This window comes from Heterodontus francisci, chromosome 4, assembly GCF_036365525.1.
Source record: "Heterodontus francisci isolate sHetFra1 chromosome 4, sHetFra1.hap1, whole genome shotgun sequence".
NCBI classification, from domain to species: domain Eukaryota; kingdom Metazoa; phylum Chordata; class Chondrichthyes; order Heterodontiformes; family Heterodontidae; genus Heterodontus; species Heterodontus francisci.
In genome coordinates this window covers 82,020,560-82,040,888 of record NC_090374.1, presented here as the reverse complement: position 1 = coordinate 82,040,888, position 20,329 = coordinate 82,020,560, and the positions used below count along the sequence as shown (strand labels likewise).

Sequence of the window (20,329 nt, the reverse complement as noted above, 5' to 3'; positions counted from 1 at the left end):
AATTCTGTTCAGTTCTGATGAAAGGTCACAGACCTGACACTTTATCTCTGCTTCTCACTCCACAGATGTTGCCTGACCTGCTGAGTATTTCCAGCACTTAGTTTTTATTACCCAATTCTAATCTTTATCCAGCATCCCAAACAAGTACACATACAGATGAGGACATGATTACCCAGTTGTGAGGCTGCCCCATGACCTAATAGCCTGTCAGTCGTTTTTGTCTAGGCTTAGACATGGATGATTACTTGGGCAAATGGAGGAAAACCAGTATCTGTGGAACTATATTCAACCAACACTGAATGTCTTCCTTCTACAAAAGACGAAAAGGACTTTCAAACTCAAGTTTGCTATGATCTAGTCTATGTTTTGTGTTCCTCCACATTTTCCAAAATTAACAATCTTTAAAAAAAATGTAGGACACAAAATTTGACTAGAATTAGACAGAATAATAATTTTACGATTCTCTCAATGTACAGAGTTACATAATATTTACAGGCTATTTGGCCCAACTGGCCTATGCCTGCATTTATGCTCCACACAAGTTTCCTCCCAACCCTCTTCATTTAACCCCACAGCACGTCCTTCTATTCTTTCTCTCTCATGTGCTTATTATTACAAAAGTGCCTCTGTGTTTCATTAAGTATATTTTTTGAGGATTCATTTTTGAAAGATTGAAGAAATGTTAAACTTTGGGGTTTTCAAAGGTGGTCATGTAAAGGCCACTCTGAAAAACAGTCCCTGGAAATGTTTTTTTTTTAAAAAAGGGGCACTGAGAGGCCTTGTGAGGAAAACAAGCCTTTCCGGGAAACCACCTGACTTCCAGCTCAATAAACAACAGAGAACGTTGGATACCTGGAGAAGTTGTTTACAAAGAAATGACAAGTCAAGATTGATGGAGGTCAACAGGTTGTCTGTTTCACTTTTGAATTGTTTTGAGTTGGGGTTGAACTACATAAAAAAGGGAGAGAACTTCCAAGGAGAGAAGAGAATGTCCAAGGAAGACCACAGCCCAGCTCAGCTTTCCAGCGCCTCTCAAAGTCCTCGAGAAGTCCACTGTGTCAACTCATCTCGTCTCCTGTCTTTGAAGAAAAGCCTGCTAAATTAATTCTCAAGAATTAGAACAAACAGTGCACTCCTCCCGCCTCGGTGGTAACATTACCTAGCTTCCCCTTAAATGCTTCTATTCACCTCAATTACTCCATGTTTTAGCAAGTCCCATATCTTGCCACTCGCAAGAAGATTTTCTTGAATTCCCTATTACATTTATGAGTAACAACCTTATATTTATGAACTCGAGATTTGGACTCCACCACAAGCAGAAACATTTCTTTTCTATGTCTACCCTATCAATCCCTTCCATTATCATAAAGAGCTCTACTAGGTAACACCTCTTTTCTACAGAAAACAGCCCCAGCCTGTTGAGCCTTTCCCGAGAAGTTCTCTTGGTTCTGGTATCATCTTTGCAAATCGTTTTTGCACCTTCACTCCGTATCCTTATGATCATCTGGAGACCAGAGCTGTGCAAGGCGCACAACTTATCTGCTTTTTAATTCTATTCCTCTAAAAATGAATGCCAGTGTTTGGTTTGCTTTTGTTAAATGGCCTTGTTAACCTGCACAGTTACTTTTCGTGATTTGTGTTTCTCCAGAACCCTTGGCTTCTCTTCAGACTCTTATTCAATCAGTAAGTAGCCTCCTTATTCTTCCTACCAAAGTGCACCACCTCACATTTATCTATAATAGAATTCATTTGACAATTGCATGCTCAGTCTGTAAGTTTAATATCTTCCTGTATTGTGTTGCATTCTTCTTGTGTTGTGTTGCATTCTTCTTTTGTGTTAACTACACCCCCCAATTTGGTGTCATCTGCAAATTTTGAAATTGTACTTTCAATTCCCGAATCAAAATCATTAGTGTAAGTTGTGAACAGTAGTCCCAACATTGATCCCTGTGGAACATCACTTCCCACCTTTTGCCTGTCTAAGCTTTTTAATAAAATTCATTCATTCATCATATATGGGCACCATTGGCAAGGCCAGCAGTTATTATCTATCCTGAATTGAACTTGAGAAGGTGGTAGTGAGCCATATTCTTGAAGCGCTGCAGTCATACGGTGAAGGTACTCCCACAGTGCCGCTAGATAGGGAGCTCCAGGATTTTGACCCAGCAACTGTGAAGGAACAGCAATGATGTGTGACTTGGAGGTGATGGTGTTCCTATGTGCTTGCTGTCCCTGTTCTTCTAGGTGGTAGAAGTTGCGGGTTTGGTAGGTACTATTAAAGACGCCTTGGTGATGGTACACACTGCAGCCACATTGTGGCAGTGATCGGAGGGAGTGAAGATTAAAGGTGAGGATGGATTGCTAATCAAGCAGGCTTCATTGTCCTGGACAGTGGTGAGCTTCTTGAGTATTGTTGGAGCTGCACTTTTCCAGACCAGTGGAGAGTATTCCATCACATTTCAGACTTGTGCCTTGCAGGTAGTAGCAAGGCTTCAGGGAGTCAGCAAGTGAGTTACTCACAGCAAAATTCCCAGCCTTTGACCTGCTCATTGTAGCCATAGTATTTATATGGCTGGTTCAGTTAAGTTTCTGGTTAATGGTGGACCCCGAAGTTGATGGTGGGTGAATTCAATGGTAAAGCCATTGAATGTCACGGGCAGGTGGTTAGACTCTCTTCTGTTGGAGATGGTTATTGCCTGGCACATATATGGTATGAATGTTACTTGCCACTTATCAGCCCAAGCCTAAATATTGTTCAGGTCTTGTACCTGAGGAATTGCGAATGGAACTGAACACTGGGCAAACATCACTGAGCATGGTTGGGCTAAGGACGCTGTCCTGAGGAACTCCTGTAGCAATGTCCTGAGGCTGAGATGATTAGTCTTCAACTACCACAATCATCATCTTTAGTGCTAGATTTGACTCCAGCCAGTGGGGAGTTTTCCCCGATTCTCACTGGCTTCAATTTAACTCGGGCTCCTTGCTGCCAAGTTCAATCAAATGACGCCTTGATGTTAAGGGCAGTTACTCTCACTACACCTCTGGAATTCATCTCTTTTGTCCATGTTTGGACCGTGTAATGAGGTCTGCAGCAGAGTAGCCCAAAATGAGTACTGGTGAGCAATTTGTTGCTGTTTAAGTGCCACTTGTTGGACTGTCGATGAAACCTTCCATCACTCTGATGAGCGAGAGGAGGCTGATGGTAATTGGCTGGATTGGATCTGTCCTGCTTTTTGTGGACAGGACATAGCTGGGCTTTTCCACAATGTCGGTTAGATGCCAATGTTGTAGCTGTACTGGAACAGCTTGAATAGAGATGCATCTAGTTGTGGAGCCAAGTATTCAGCATTATGGCTGGGATGCTGTCGGGGCCCATAGCCTTTGCTGTATCCATCGTTTCTTGATTTCTCAATTGACTGAAGATTTGCATCTGTGATGGTGAAGACCTCAGAATGAAGTAGAAATAAATAATCCATTCAGCAGTTCTGGCTGAAGATGGCTGTGAATGCTGCAGCTTGTCTTTTGCACTCATGTTCGGGGTTCCATCATTGATGATGGGGAAGATCATGGAGCCATTTCCTCCTGTTAGTTGTTGAATTGTCCACCATCATTCACGACTGGATGGGGCAGGACTGCAGAGCTTTGATCTGATCTGTTGGTTGTGGGCTTGCTTAGCTCTATTTGTAGCATGCTATTTACATTGTTTAGTATGCATGTTGTCCTGTGTTATAGTTTCACCAGGTTGGCATCTCTTAATCCCTACACTCTATATCCATTTTGCTACCTGTCTTTTTTTCATTCATTCATGGGATGTGGGCGACGCTGGCCAGGCCAGCATTTATTGCCCATCCCTAATTGCCCTTGAGAAGGTGGAGGTGAGCTGCCTTCTTGAACCGCTGCAGTCCATTTGGGGTAGGTATACCCACAGTGCAGTTAGGAAGGGAGTTCCAGGATTTTGACCCAGTGACAGTGAAGGAACTCTGACTCCACATACTCTGATCTTAGTGATGAGAAATTTCTCCTTATTTGCCTATTGAATTTACCTGATAAAAAGCTTATTGAAAATCCAAATATATTACATCTACTGCATACCCTTTCTACTCTGTTATTTCTTCAAAGAATTCTACAAGATTCATCCAGCATGACCTGCCCTTTTGAAATTCATGCTGGCTACTTTATTATCTTTTCTAGATTATCTATATTATCTTTCAGCAAAGATTCCATTATCTTTCTTACTACTGACATTAAGCTAACTGGTCTATAGTCCCCTGGACTTGTTCTATCTCCCTTCTCAAATGTAGGAACAACAATAGCTTTCAGCCAGGCCTTTGGACTATTCTTTCTCTCTCCACAGATGCTGCCAGACCTGCTGAGTATTTCCAGCATTTCTTGTTTTTATTACTTTGGACTAGTCCCTCTACTACTGATTTTTTTTACATCTATGTAATCATGCCTCTGTTATCGCCTCCCCAATTTCTTATAATATGCACAAATGCAACCAACCCAGGCCAGGGAACTTATCCTAAGTTGATTAGTTTATCAATTATCTTCCCCTTTTCTATTTGTCTTTTTTGATCTCTTCTAATTTCTTGTCCACCTTATTAATCTCTCTGATAAATACCACGGCAAAGTAATTATTCAATATTTCTATCATTACCTGTGTGTTTATCTTGTGCATCCCTCAGTGGGGGATTTTTTGTTTGCACAGGATCTACAGCATAGAAACAGGCAATTTCTGCCCAGCTCGTCTGTGCAGTGTTTATACTCTATACAAGTCATCTCCCATTCCATTTGCCTCGTCTTTGCATATCTGATTCCTTTTCTGTCATGTACTTATCTAGTTTCTTTTGAAAACATCTAAATTATTTGCTATCACAGGAGTGGTTGAGGCATGTTTCACATTCAAACCACTCTCTGAGTAAAGAAATTTCTCCTTATTTTCCTATTGGACTTATTAGTCATTATCTTGTATTAATGGTCCTTAGTTTTGTATTCTCTAATAAGTGGAAACATTCTCTCCACATTTACCCTGTCTCTAACCCATTCATAGTTTTGAACACTTCTATCAGGTCACCTCTAATTCTTCTCTTTTCAAAAGAAAAAAGCCCCAACAGGTGCAATCTTTCCTGATAACTGTAATCTCTCAGTTCTGTTACCATCCTTGTAAATCTTTTTTTGCACTTTCTCCAGTGCTTTTACGTCCTTTTTATTGCATGGAGACCAGAGTTGTGCACAGTACTCTAAGTACAGCCTGACCAGGGTGCTTGACAAGTTCACTACTGTTGAATTGTATACCCTAGAAACAAATCCCAGTGCTTTATTAGTATTTTTAATTCCTTTGCTGCTTTTATTTATTTGTTCCTTAGATCCTTTTGCTCTTCCACCCCATTCAGTTTCTTATTTTCTAAGGTGTAGGTAACATTTCTAATTTTCCTACCAAATTGCATCACCTCACAGTTAAAGCTCATTCCATTTAATCATCCACCAGTCCGCAGGTTTTCTGATTATCTTGATATTTTGATATTAAGTTATTTGTTCCTAGTGTTACGACCGACTGCTCAAGTCAAAGCCCCCAATCAAAATATACGATTCTGATTGTGGTGGGAGAAACGTACCGTTGATTCATTCCCATCCCTCCAGATTGCCTAACATATCATTTTAAACTTTCCAAATTAAAGACCCAGCTAAATTGTACCACCTATTAACCCCCGAATGAGGCTAACCAAACCAAGTGTCTTTAGATCAACAAATTAACTGTTTAATTAGAAAAACTAAATTCTTAACCACTACTATGATATAAATAACATTTAAAATAGAAAAAATTAGAGTCCTTGCATATTTATGCTCCTGCCGAAGTGAAATCTTCCAATGTGGAACAGTCCAAGCTTGCTTGATGGCCTCATAGCCATCCGATGGGGAAAAAAAGGCTCAACAGTAGAACAGTCCGTAGTCTAATACGGCAGTTGAATGATGCTCTTTTTTTCCAGCGATGAATTTCAACAATTACAGTTCAACGAGAATGCAGTCTTTGACTCAATCCCTGGAGCTTGTTGTTTTCAAGCAGTACTGATCCTGTTACAGCCTTAAAGGCACACTGCATACTTCCCAGAAAAAAAACTACAAGATCATAACACTAGTCCAAATCATTAATATAAATTCTGAACAGAGGTGCTAGCACTGATTCTTGTGGAACACCACTTTCTACCTTCATCCAATCTTAATAATTACACTTTACCCCTGCTCTCCGCTTTCTACTTTAAAAAAAAACAATTTGCTATCCATTCAGCAATTTGTCAAGACTCCACACACCCTTACCTTTGTAATGAGCCCACCATGTGATACCTTACTGAAGGACTTTTATTCTTTGTTTGTAGAATACTTTACTATTTCTTTTTATATTACTTGCTAATTTAATTTCATAGTCCCTCTTTGCTATTTTGATATCTTTCTTAACTTTTTCGTGTTGTTTTTGTCATCCTCTCCTTTATTGTCTATGTATAAATGAAATACCTTACCTGCTGATTTGGGATCTTCCATCCTCTGTCTGATCTGGGATGTCAGGCTCTGAATCAGGGAGTAAACCTTATCACAGGTCTTAACAGGGTTTTTGATTAACTGCATTGACTTAATTATAGAACTGCTTTTAGTTGGAGCAAGCTGCAAAAGACAAAGTGTTAAAGAAAGAAAACTATTATAGGCAACAATAAACATCAAACTTAATTAACAAAAAACATAAACTGGTTAAATACACTCCATGTTTTCTTTGGGAGGGAAGAAAGAGAACAAAAGGACAAAAGAGAACGAGAGAAAGAATTGAGAAAGAGGGATTGAGAGAAAAAGAAAAAGTCGAAGAAATGAAAAGAGAACACCCATTTCTGACCTTTGAGCCACAAAGGAGTCATTCTAGCACCAGAGGCAGGGCAGAGAACAGTCATGATGTTGATTCCTAAGGCAGGATTTTCCGTAGCCTTCAGCACCCTGACGTCATGGTCAAATGGGGAACAGAGGTCTGCCCCTGTGGGGAATGGTCACCTGGCTGTAATTTTCCGTGAATTGGCCAATTAGTGACCAGAGGGTAGGCTTGCTATCCAATTAAGAACGGCAGGTGGGCTCTTGAAGCTGGAGGCCTTTCAGCACTGAAGCAGCAGCAGGCTGCCTTTTCAGGTTAAGTGAGAGAGAGGGCGACACCATTGAGATGCCCTCTCTCCAACTTTTTAAACATTAAAATAAAAAGAAAATCAGCAGCTGAGCCACATTGTAAAGAGAGCGCCTCTCCACAGGGCGGCCTGCAGCTGCAGCTCAAGCCAGGCAGCCAAGCAGGGCCTCAAAGCCTGCCTGTAGCACTAGTCCCCAGGTCCACCTGGAAGTCAGCTCCAGGCAGCTATACCATTCCCCAATGCCTCCAGGTGACTGGAGATCAACTGGAAAATTCCAGTTGGCCTCTGACAATAGGCCTTAACAGACCTTACGACAGGCTTAATTGGCTACCCTCCACTGCAGGTGAGTAGCCTTGCCTCCTCCCCCAGAATCCCAAATCCAGTAAAATGGCCTGGGGGAAGAACGGTGCTAGGGAACCGACATGCCAGCCAGCAGCACAAAATTCCGTGCCCGCCTCTACGCTCACCTCCATCACTAACCACCCCCCCACCCCGAGCCTAATAGAAAATCAGCCCCCAGTGACAAAGGTGTAGGTTAAGATAAACTTGGGCTTTGTGGCCTTTAAAGGACATGTTTGTGAAGTGAGGTTAGAGGTATACAAGACAGCATAAGTGTGGAAAAGGTAAACCTGGAAAACTACTTCAAAGTAATTGAAGAGTAATTTAGAACTGATATCAGTGAGCTTTTCTTCAAATTGTAATCACTATGAAAATTAACTTCAAGATAAAGTAGATAAAAATCAAGCTGGCACAAAAAGTGCAGTTTTTCTCTGGTCTACATTGGGACTGCTTTCACATCTATGCCCAAATTCACCGATTTGTAATTGTAGAGTTGAGGGCAACACAAAACTTGCAAGGACTAAAGAGGCAGTAGAGAGATTCAGAAAAAATGGCTTTATCCTTAGGTCAGGGGTATCCAAGGTAGTCATGTTCCGGCTTAGGAGTAACCAGTAATCAAGAATGAGTTCAGACAAGGATGTATGATAATTCCCTTCCTTCATCCCTTATTTAGGTTTTTCACATCCTTAATCGGCACCTACAGCCCTACGGCCTCCCAATCTCCAGAATGGATTTCTCAGGCAAAACTAAGAGGAGGTTCGTAGAATATTCCAGAATGTATGGGTGAATGTGAAAATAGTTGCTGTAAGTTCAGGTAGAAGAGTTGAAGAAATCAGGAGCCTGTGCGAATTGTGGGGGGAAGCCAAAGTATATCTTCACTGTGTACAAAAGCCCCGGGCTCCTGATGCTCCAAGAATTGGAACGGAGGCAAGCTGCAGTTAACATTTTTTAGTGGCGTGGAGGAACTAATAACTATAAAGAAATATAGCGATTGAGGCTCCCTTATCTATTCCAGTGTTCACCTATGATTAGGAATCAACCAAGAGGGGTTCAAAGTCTTGAACAACAATGTGCTTAGATTATAGGATGTTTACAGGTGACTAATAGCCCGAGTCACTGCTAGAATTAAACAGTACAGCCAATGGGAGCATCTTTAGGGATCTTGATTGAAAATAGTAAGCCGATCTTCATCCAAAATTGTTTAGGAAGCTGCCTACACGAGCTGGCAACAGTCTACATGAAACTGCCCATGGAGTGGCACAGGCCAAAAGGGATCTTTCTCGGTAAAACAATGGCCGAAGTGATATGGTGCTACAAAGCTTATCAACAGTGGGAAAGAAAATGAATGGAAGCCATATATGCATGAAGCAGCTTTTACATAGTACAGGAATGGCAAAGACACATGGACAACAATCCCAACATTAATTTTTGTTTTAATCACCAACTTTCTGCCTCAGACACCGTTCCATGGGCACCAATTGCCATCCAGTACCTCACCAAGCTGCCATTATTCGTGGGTGAGCATTGACCATAAGCATCAGCAAGGAGATCATTCACGTCTTTCCTTAACTCCACACAAGCACACTTCTGGGAGGAGACTTTCGATAGAGATCAGAAGTGAGCACTTGGGCCTTTTTATTTCCTTCCTAAAACAGGGGGCCTGAGGCCAAACAGAGATGGAAACATATTCCAACCCATTTTCAGGCCTGAAATAGTCAGCACGCTTGCAGCATGAGCCAGAGTCCCATGGCTCACCCAAAATTAGGCATCAGGACTCATCAGCATGTTGGCAGTGAGCTGTAAATGTCAACTGGGCAAACAGTGGAAGTTTGCTGGCTCCACGAGGGCAAAGCTGCATTAGCTGCTTCCCCAGGAGCTATCCGCACGTGCTCCCTGGGGGATCTGGGGGTGCGGGGGGAGGGTTCCAGCAACAGTCTACTATGGAGTCAGGAGAACTAGGATTGCTCTTTCCACCTCAACATTCAGGTAATTTTTTTTTTTAAAAACATACCTTATTGGCAACAGTCTCCATCTGTCCCTTTGCCGATATGGTTATTTGAATGCTGCAACCCTGGTACCAGCTACATTCAGACCCACCCAACTTCAGAAAGGATGGCCTCAAACAGACATTAGCCCTCTTGCATTTGTAAATTGGGTGTCTTACACCATTTCAGGTGCAGTTCTCGAATGTCTCGACTAAAGCCTTTACCAACATGCCTGTGACACACCTGCAGCACGGAATGTGCATACACACGCCACCTGCCATATTCAACATGTGTCTATTTCACAGCTGTAAAACAGACGTGCGTCAATGAAGTTCTAGGTCACAGTATATCCTTACTGCTGTACCCTCGGAGATCAGCTCTCACTATCAAACCTCTGAGTTTCTTGCTCTGTACAGCTCTGCTACTTTTGTAAAGTTATATCATAACTTCAAGAGCACAGTCCCTTATGAGTTTTCTCTGGCAGATAGGCGCAAACCTTGGTCCTCTCCTACAGTGTGGGTAGAATCCACAGATTGAAGGATGATTAAAAGCTATAGTTTATAAATCCCAGCATGACAATCAATTAGAAGAAATGCAATACAAAAAAAGGTTAACATGAAAATACGAACAATAATTTGGAGTAAGCATGAGGAATGGGTAAAAACATGAGAAAAAAAAGAGGGCAAATGAGAAAGAAGGCTACCTAACTGCACATCAGACTTTAAACTTCCAAATCATCACACTGGTTTAGGCAGAGTGCAAAATTACTGATTAATGTCAAGTTGATATGAAATTGGCTGATCTGACTCAAACTGATTAAACTGAAAACATACACATGCATCCACCAGAAAAATTATTAGTCCACAAATTATGGCAAGTCCTTAGTATGTGAACAAGGGGAGGGCATCTGAAAGTCATGGTGCATTATCCCTCCTTTTCCTCTCTACAATCAAGTACCGTCAACCGGTCACCCTCCTCCAACACTGCTTCACTGTCCTGGTTCATGGGACTGTCCTCACTCGTCCCACGTTTACATATCCAATCATGGCCTGAAGACCTGCAGCAAGGGCTTATCTTCCTGCTCTGCCAATGCAGGAGTACCCCTGGGTGAAGCTCTGGAGTTACTTCCCTAAACTCTTCCACCTCTTCTTCCTTTCCTTTAAGGTCCTCCTATATCGCTTCTGACCCACATTAAAATTCATCTTTATGGCCAAGCTTTTGGTCGACCTTCCTAATATCTCCAATGTTAGTTTGGTGTCCATTTTTTTTTATCATGCCTCTGTGAAGCACTTAGGGATTTTTTTTTGACATCAAAACCACTAGATCAATACAAGTTATTATTTTGTTGGTGTGATGATACTTTGCCACATTAACGGGGAGCATACATGCACACTCATACACTTCAGGCTGTCCTAACTCAACTGAATATTTTTCACAGGATAGTATCAATATGGCATCAGTAATATTCAGGTGACCAAAGAAAAACATTGTTGTCAAATTCTTAGCATACAAATAAATCATAAAATAGGCACATGTTGGAATAGAAAGAAGCCATCAATCACCCACCTTTTCATAATCTTCAACAGTGAAATCTCGATCTTTCTGTAGGATCTCGTGAAGTCGAGCTTTAACCCGCTGCTGGCAACTATTCAGGGAATCGCTGTCACTGTCTAGTAAGCCATTCATGTTAGCACTTTTTACCATCTGTACAAGGATTGGGGTTAGCTCCCCTTCCAGAGCTAGCAATCCCTAGTTGCAAATAGCCAACATAAAGTTTAGATATTATTTCACAGAAACCCATCTCATTTTAAACCATTTACAGCAGCACTCTCGAATATTGTTTCTATTACAAATAGAATTTACCATAATTATTAGAACCAGTCTCTACCTGATATTTGCTTCCTGTTTCTGATCAGGCTTATTTCAACAGTATTTTGATAACACGTGGCTCATATTACTTCACTTTTTTTTTAAAAATAAAAAGGACTATGTCAATCAACTTGAAATCTTTATTTGCTAAGTAAATGATCATTAATTTTGACAGCATGGCAGATATGGCAACATATTTAATCAGTTCAATCAAATCTTACTCTACAGATGCTGATAACCTGCTGACTGACACGACTGGTGCAGAATATTCCGTCATATTTCAATTAACACAATGAACCAGACAAAGATTCAGAAAGTTGACTTCAGTCAGCCATTCGAATTTTATTCTCAGAAGGATCAATGACCCAACAATATCCAAAATGTACGGTTTCAAACCAAAAAGTACAATGGGTATTATAACGCCAGTTGTGATCTTTTAATTTGTTGTGAACACTGGGCTGATATACAAATTTCTTCTGTTTGCAACCAGATCTACAAGCTGATCCCTGGTGTCGGAGAAAAAATATTAAGAAATATTGGTATAACCTGGGCTTTTCAGAAAATGAAAAAAGAAAGCTTTGCATTTATCTAGTGACTTTCTTGATCACAGGAACCCCAAAACATTTTACAACCAATGAAGTACTTTTGAAGTGTAGTCACTGTTGTAATGAAAGGAGGCTACGACGAACGGACCTTACGGAGAAAATTTATTTGCCGGGGTGGCGGGGGGGGAGGGAGGTGGCGGAGGGAGTGGGGTGCAAGAGAAAGAGTGGAAGAAATAGACAACTGGCACATGACTTCAAGGTATGCCATAAAAGAGCATAGATCCAAATTGGAGAAATTTAGGACCGTGCCAAAAGATTTTTCCTCCAAATTATTATTTGCCCTTCGAAAAGACTTCTGCATAGGGTGATGGTGGCAAAACATGCTGTCTTTCGTAGATGCATTTATGGTGCAATATCAGTTCAAAGCAGTTTTACTGTAATTTCCATTTAAATCCAAAGTATGTGCCTGGCCTGACTTCCAAGCAAAGTGAAATGAGACTACTTAGGAAATGGAGACTTAACTATTTCACTCTGGAGTTGCATCAGAAACATAACTCCAGAATTATATGACAAAACTTCAAATTGCAAAGCAAAACCATTTCACAATGAAGCTACCATTGTAGCATAAATTAACCCAGAGAAACAACTGGATACTATATTTGGAGAAGGGGGGGAAATTAGGGGAAAAAGGAAGAAATTATGGTGTTTTTTCAGATGCACGAGATAAAATGGGCTGAATGGTCTCCCTGATCTGTATTCATCTTTGTAATCTTGTATAATAGTGCATATGAATCTGAATAAAATGTCCAGCTTGAAGATGACGGACATACCCATCAGATTAAGTTATTTGACGGCTTTACAGTAGTAGTATTAGCAGATCAGGCTGATGGGTTCAGGACCAGAAATGGATTCAGTATTTTGAGAAAAATACTGTTCTCAGAAATTATTTCTAAAGGACATCAGTCATACCATAGTAACTTCTAGCACTACCCAGTAATACAGCTTTAAATATATTGGTGTACAAAAGCAAAAGCACTTAATAAAATTCTGGGCATTTCAAACCTTAGCAAAGGCTGCTGCTGTCATCTGAACTCTCCCTTCATCAGAAGCATAGATCTTCAGATCATGCCGATATGTACTGTGCAATCGGAGCAAACCACAACCAGGAAATCCTGCATAATCTCCTGAAACAGTATATAACAAAATGCAGAAAGCTAGGATGGAAGAAATCTAGAAGTATTAAATATTGAAGTTTTTCTAAATATGATCAACATGCATGCCAGAAGAATTAAACATCTAACAACCTACTATCCACTACTTAGACCTGCAAGCACTATGGGTATTGCAATGTGCAATAGTTCAGATCTTACAGTTCAATACACACCATAGGTTGACATACAAATTCCCTGTTTATAATGGTGAGTATTTGAGATTTTGTATTTGAAATGGACTGCTGTCAGACAACTGAGCTAAAACTGACATTTAATTCTACATGTTGTTAACCACAAACTTTAAAGAAATTCTTCCACTCCTGAAACAGCAACATTAGATTTACTGAATGAATGTGAACAAGATAGTCAACCTTTCATTGAGAAATACTGGGATGCAGAATTGTGAATTACTTGGATACTTATTGGATCTATCCTACTTGACAGCTCTCCTCTAGGATAATGGCGATTTTTCTTTGGTGTTTTTCCCGCTTCTGTAAAGCGCCTCGGGACATTTTCTATATTAAAAGCACTAATTAATGCAAGTTGTAGTGAACATTAGAAGCTGCAATTTTCCTCAGTTATTACAGGATTGAGTAAAAACAGTAAAATAAGAACCTTTTATTCGTTCACATTTTTGATTTGCACCACTTGACTACCTGGTGTCACATTTCTGTCATACTTTCTGTATAGGTATCACCTATGTAAACTTGTCACACATCATTTATACAATCTAGTTACTGGAAGGGCCTATAAGTAAACTCTCAGTACTGCTTCTCCCAGATCTGGTGAGAGCTTGGTTCTTCTTGAAGGGATTTCACCCCTCAGACAAGTTTCCTTGAAACCTTAAACTTGAAATATTTGCTGCTTTTATTTTTAATAGGTTATTTATTCCTTATAGGTGTTCGAGGAATTCAGCTCCAGAATTTGATTTCCTTCTGCAGTTGTAACACTGTTCTATGCCAGCCTTTACAGTTCCAGCTAGTTCTGCCACCGGTTGGTAGCAGGCCTGTTCTTTGTTGTCACTGTTCCCAGGGTTGGACTTAGGCCTATGCTCAGCTGCCATGATGAGCCACTTAGCTTTTACCTCATCACTGCTCCCTATTCCTCCTGCAAGCCAGAAAAGGTGGACACTGACCAGGAAAAACAAATGGAAAATTGGAATGAGTGGTGAGGCAGGAACGAAAAGATGAAACAAAAGACAGAAACAAGAATTATCAGCTTTTTGAAGACAAGGAAGGGAGCAGCAAAGCAGAATTCCTGAGGTGAGGACTTAGTGACTGAAAAATTGTCATTTAATGGTAAAGGGAGCAGAGAACAAGCAGTGACCTGGGGCAGAATTGTGTGTTTGGGGTTGGGAACCTGATGTTGGAAGCATTTCCACGTCCCAAGGTATGGAGGCTACACTCAAGTACGGTCCTGATTTAAAGGCACAACGGCAGACATTCCAGTGGTGTCATTCTTACATAACAATGGAAGCCAAAGGTCAGTAGGAGGAAAGGCAGTGGCCTGGCACCCATGGCAGGGCTGCCCACAGTTTTCTGATGCAATCCTTGAGGTTTTGTTGGAGACAGTACATAAGAGGTGAGGGGTGCTGTTCCCGGAGGGTGGCAGGAGAAGGCCATCCAGCCAAACTAAGCAGACACCTAGCTGGAGCTGACAGAAAACGTCATTAGCTGCAGTATTGTCCAGGAGGACCTGGGTGCAGTGCTGCAAAAGATTTAATTACCTTCTTCACGCTGGCAATGTGAATGCAACACAACACCCAGATGACAAACCTTCAGGTCTACTGCTACCAGCAGACACAGCAACTGAGCAGCCTAAGCAGGCACAGTGCTCCTGAACATGGGAGCGTTGCGTGCCTGGTGTAATTTACTGACCTTTTAATAAGGATCAGAGTCCAAGCACTGTTGAAGGCCTGACAGCACTGATAGATGCAGCTTCATGTTTAAATGAGCCACCGACATTAGAGAGAGACATAAACATTGGCTTATCTCTCCATCTCTTTTGTCCTGCAGAAGAGGGTGCAGAATGCAAGGGAGAGGGCGAGTACAGGAAGAGTGTCTCAGCTCACCATCCTCACTGCTATGGAAGAGGTGGCAATGGACATCGCAAGGGCTGCACCACATGAAAAAGAAAGTGATGGACAGATGGGACTATCTGGAGGAGAGGGTGAAAAGATTTGAAATATGTTGAAGGAAGGGATGGAGTACACTCATCCCTGTCTGACAGCATACGCATGCCTCAGCTGCATTGAGAATCCCAAACTCTGCAAAGGCTTCTGTTGTCCGAGGCGATTCTCATGATTTCTTTTTTAATTCATTCATGGGATGTGGGCGTCGCTGGCCAGGCCAGCATTTATTGCCCATCCTGAATTGCCTTTGAGAAGGTGGTGGCGAGCTGCCTTCTTAGACTGCTGCAGTCCATTTGGGTTAAGTATACCCACAGTGCTGTTAGGAAGGGAGTTCCAGGATTTTGACCCAGCAACAGTGAAGGAACGGCGATATAGTTCCATGTCAGGATGGTGTGTGACCTGGAGGGGAACTTGCAGGTGGTGGTGTTCCCATGCATTTGCTGCCCTTGTCCTTCTAGTTGGTGGAGGTCGCGGGTTTGGAAGGTGTTGTCTAAGGAGCCTTGGTGCATTGCTGCAGTGCATCTTATAGATGGTACACACTGCTGCCACTGTGCGTTGGTGGTGGAGGTAGTGAATGTTTGTAGATGGGGTGCCAATCAAGTGGGCTGCTTTGTCCTGCATGGTGTCGAGCTTCTCGAGTGTTGCTGGAGCTGCACCCATCCAGGCAGGTGGACAGTATTCCATCACACTCCTGACTTGTGCCTTGTAGATGGTGGACAGGCTTTGGGGAGCCAGGAGGTGAGTTACTCGCCTCAGGATTCCTCGCCTCTGACCTGCTCTTGTAGCCACGGTATTTATATGGCTACTCCAGTTCAGTTTCTGGTTAATGGTAGCCCCTAGGATGTTGATAGTGGGGGATTCAGCGATGGTAATGTCGTTGAATGTTAAGGGGAGATGGTTAGATTCTCTCTTGTTGGAGATGGTCATTGCCTGGCACTTGTGTGGCGCGAATGTAACCTGCCACTTACCAGCCCAAGCCTGGATATTGTCCAGGTCTTGCTGCATTTCTACACGGTATTCAGTATCTGAGGAGTCACGAATGGTGCTGAACATTGTGCAATCATCAGCGAACATCCCCACTTCCGACCTTATGATTGAAGGAAGGTCATTGATGAAGCAGCTGAAGATGGTTGGGCCTAGTACACTACCCTGAGGAACTCCTGCAGTGATGTCCTGGAGCTTAGATGATTGACCTCCAACAACCACAACCATCTTCCTTTGCGCTAGGTATGACTCCAGCCAGCGGAGGGTTTTCCCCGATTCCCATTGACCTCCGTTTTGCTAGGGCTCCTTGATGCCATACTCGGTCAAATGCTGCCTTGATGTCAAGGGCAGTCACTCTCACCTCACCTCTTGAGTTCAGCTCTTTTGTCCATGTTTGAACCAAGGCTGTAATGAGGTCAGGAGCCGAGTGGCCCTGGCGGAACCTAAACTGAACGTCACTGAGCAGGTTATTGCTAAGTAAGTGCCGCTTGATGGCACTGTTGATGACACATTCCATCACTTTACTATTGCCAGAATATTGTCAGGGCCTACAGCTTTTGCAGTATACAGTGCCTTTAGTCGTTTCTTGATATCACGCGGAGTGAATCGAATTGGCTGAAGTCTGGCATCTGTGATGCTGGGGACTGCAGGAGGAGGCCGAGATGGATCATCAACTCGGCACTTCTGACTGAAGATTGTTGCAAATGCTTCAGCCTTATCTTTCGCACTGATGTGCTGGGCTCCCCCATCATTGAGGATGGGGATATTTGTGGAGCAACCTCCTCCAGTTAGTTGTTTAATTGTCCACCACCATTCACAGCTGGATGTGGCAGGACTGCAGAGTTTAGATCTGATCCGTTGGTTATGGGATCGCTTAGCTCTGTCTATCGCATGCTGCTTACGCAGTTTGGCGCGCAAATAGTCCTGTGTTGTAGCTTCACCAAGTTGACACCTTATTTTGAGGTATGCCTGGTGTTGCTCCTGGCATGCCCTCCTGCACTCTTCATTGAACCAGGGTTGGTCTCCTGGCTTGATGGCAATGGTAGAGTGGGGGATATGCCAGGCCATGAGGTTACAGATTGTGGTTGAGTACAATTCTGCTGCTGCTGATGGCCCACAGCGCCTCATGGATGCCCAGTTTTGCATTGCTAGATCTGTTCGAAATCTATCCCATATAGCACGGTGGTAGTGCCACACAACACGATGGAGGGTATCCTCAATGTGAAGGCGGGACTTCGTCTCCACAACGACTGTGCGGTGGTCACTCCTACCAATACGATCATGGACCGATGCATCTGCGGCAGGCAGATTGGTGAGGACGAGGTCAATTATGTTTTCCCCTCTTGTTGGTTCCCTCACCACCCGCTGCATACCCAGTCTAGCAGATATCTCCTTTAGGACTCGGCCAGCTCAGTCAGTAGTGGTGCTACTGAACCAATCTTGGTGATGGACATTGAAATCCCCCACCCAGAGTCCATTTTGTGCTTTCGCCACCATCTGTGCTTCCTCCACTATCTCTACAGTCACCGCCTTCAACACTTTGGGATGTAACTCATCTGGTCCACAGGATTTATCAACCTTCAATCCAATTAATTTTTCAAGTACTACCTCTTTATTAATACCAATTGAAGCAGTAAGTGTAGAAATGCAGCAAGGCATGGACAATATCCAGGCTTGGGCTGATAAAAGGCAAGAGACATTCGTGCCACACAAGTGCCGGGCAATGACCATCTCCAACAAGAGAGAATCTAACCATCTCTCCTTAATGTTCAATGGCATTACGATCACTGAATCCCCCACTATCAACATCCTGTGGGTTACCATTGAACAGAAACTGAACTGGAGTAGCCATATAAATACCGTGGCTACAAGAGCAGATCAGAGGCTAGGAATCCTGCAGCAGGTAACTCACCTCCTGACTCCCCAAAGCCTGTCCACCATCCACAAAGCACAAGTCAAGAGTGTGATGGGATACTCTTCACTTGCCTGGATGGATGCAGCTCCAACTACACTCGAAGCTCAACACCATCCAGGACAAAGCTGCCCACTTGATTGGCACCCCATCCACAAATATTCACTCCCTCCACCACCAACGCACGGTGGCAGCAGTGTGCACCATCTACAAGATGCACTGCAGCAACGCACCAAGGATCCTTAGATAGCACCTTCCAAACCCGTGACCTGTGCCAACTAGAAGAACAAGGGCAGCAAATGCTGCCACCTGCAAGCTCCCCTCCAAGGCAGACGTCAACCTGACTTGGAATTATATCGCCGTTCCTTCAATGTCACCGAGTTAAAATCCTGGAATTCCATTCCGCACAGCACTGCAGGTGTACCTACCCCACATGAACCGCAGCGGTTCAGGAAGGCAGCTCACCACCATCTTCTCAAGGGCAATTAAGGATGGGTAATAAATGCTAGCCTAGCCAGTGACGCCCATATCCAATGAATGAATAAACGAAAACATTTCTTTCAGTTCCTCAATTTCACACGTCCCTTGGTTCCTAGTATTTCTGGGAGATTTCCTGTATCTTCCTCCGTGAAGACAGGCACAGAGTAATTGTATAGTTTCTCCGCCACTTCCCTATTGTCCATTATAAATTCTCCCATCTCTGCCTGTCATGGACCCACATTTGTCCTTGCTAATCTTTTGCTTTTCACAAACCTAAAGAGGCTTTTACAGTCTGCCTTTACGTTTCTCGTTAGCTTGCATTCATGCTCTCTTTTCCCTTTTTTAAAAAATCAGTTTCTTGGTCATCCTTTGCTGGATTATAAATTGCTCCCAACCCTCAGGCTTTCCACTTTTTCTGGCAACCTTATAAGCCACTTCCTTGGATCTAATGCAATCTTTTGTTCGCCACGGTTGATTCGTCTTTCCTGTTGGGTTTTTGTGTCTTAGAGGAATGTATATTTGTTGTAGACAATGTAATACTTCTTTAAATACTATCCATTGCCTGTCTACTGTCAAATCTTTTAGCGTATTTTCCCAATCCACCATAGCTAGCTTGCTCTCATACCCTCAGTTTCCTTTGTTCAGATTTAAGACTCTAGCTTCAGAATAAACTATATCACTTTCAAACTTAATGTAAAATGTTATCATATTATGGTCACAACTTCCCAAAGGCTCCTTTACAGTAAGGTAATTAATTAGCCCTTCCTTATTCCATAATACTAAATCTAAAATAGCCTGATCCCTAATTGGCTCTTCAATGTCCTGCTCCAGAAATCCATCTCGTACACACTCCAGGAATTTATTCTCCACAGCATTAGTGATCAGGTTTACCCAGTCTATATGTTAATTGAATTCGCCCATTACTACTATATTATCCATGTTAGATGCACCTCTAATTTCCTGATTTCCCAACATGCTCATTACTACTCCCACCAAAGTTTGCTACCTCTTGCGGTTTTGTAGCTCCATTCAAATTGATTCTACATCTTGAACCTTCAAACTAAGATCCTCTTTTACCAATGTACTGATCTCGTTACTTATTAAGAATGCAGCCCCATCTCCTTTTCCTTCTTGCCTATCCTTCCTAAATGACCAATATCCCTAAATATTCAGTTCCCAGTCTTGGTCACCCTGTAACCATGTCTCTGTAATGGTAATTAAATCATATCCATTTACCTATATTTGTGCCTACAAATCATCTACCTTGTTGCGAATGCTGTGTGCATTCAGATAGAGTGCCCTTAACTTTGTCTTTTTAACATTATTCCGTGTTCTAATCCTCATTGATGTTCGCCTTCATTTCGCCTGTCCAATTTCACTTACTACTTTTCTACTTCCTGTTACCAGTTTTGCTACCCTCCAATCTTCCCTTCTTCCACACTCAGATTATCAATTCCCTTATTGCTACCTTGCTTTCTTGCCTTCTCCTTGCTCTCTAAATTATCACTTCTTCCCTCACTTGATCCCTCATCCCCACTATTTAGTTTAAAGTCCTCTCTACCACCCTAGTTATACAACTCGCCAAAACACTGGTCCCAGCACAGTTCAGGTGACAACTGTCCCAACGGTACAGTTCCCACTTTCCCCAGTACTGGTGCCAGTGCCCCATGAATCAAAACCCATTTCTTCCACACCAATCTTTGAGCCATGCACTTT

At 42.5% G+C, this 20,329-nt stretch overlaps 1 protein-coding gene across 1 annotated transcript in view; it reads right to left on the bottom strand.

Annotated features, from left to right (window-relative positions):
- The window catches only part of ppip5k2 (diphosphoinositol pentakisphosphate kinase 2), a 213,104-nt gene that overhangs the window by 105,412 nt on the left and 87,363 nt on the right, over positions 1 to 20,329 (bottom strand). The window contains exons 17-19 of the mRNA XM_068029776.1: positions 12,958 to 13,079; positions 11,048 to 11,230; positions 6,516 to 6,657 (exon numbers count right to left, since the gene is read on the bottom strand). Of these exons, the coding sequence (XP_067885877.1) occupies positions 6,516 to 6,657; positions 11,048 to 11,230; positions 12,958 to 13,079 (447 nt within the window). The remainder of the gene's footprint in view (positions 1 to 6,515; positions 6,658 to 11,047; positions 11,231 to 12,957; positions 13,080 to 20,329) is intronic.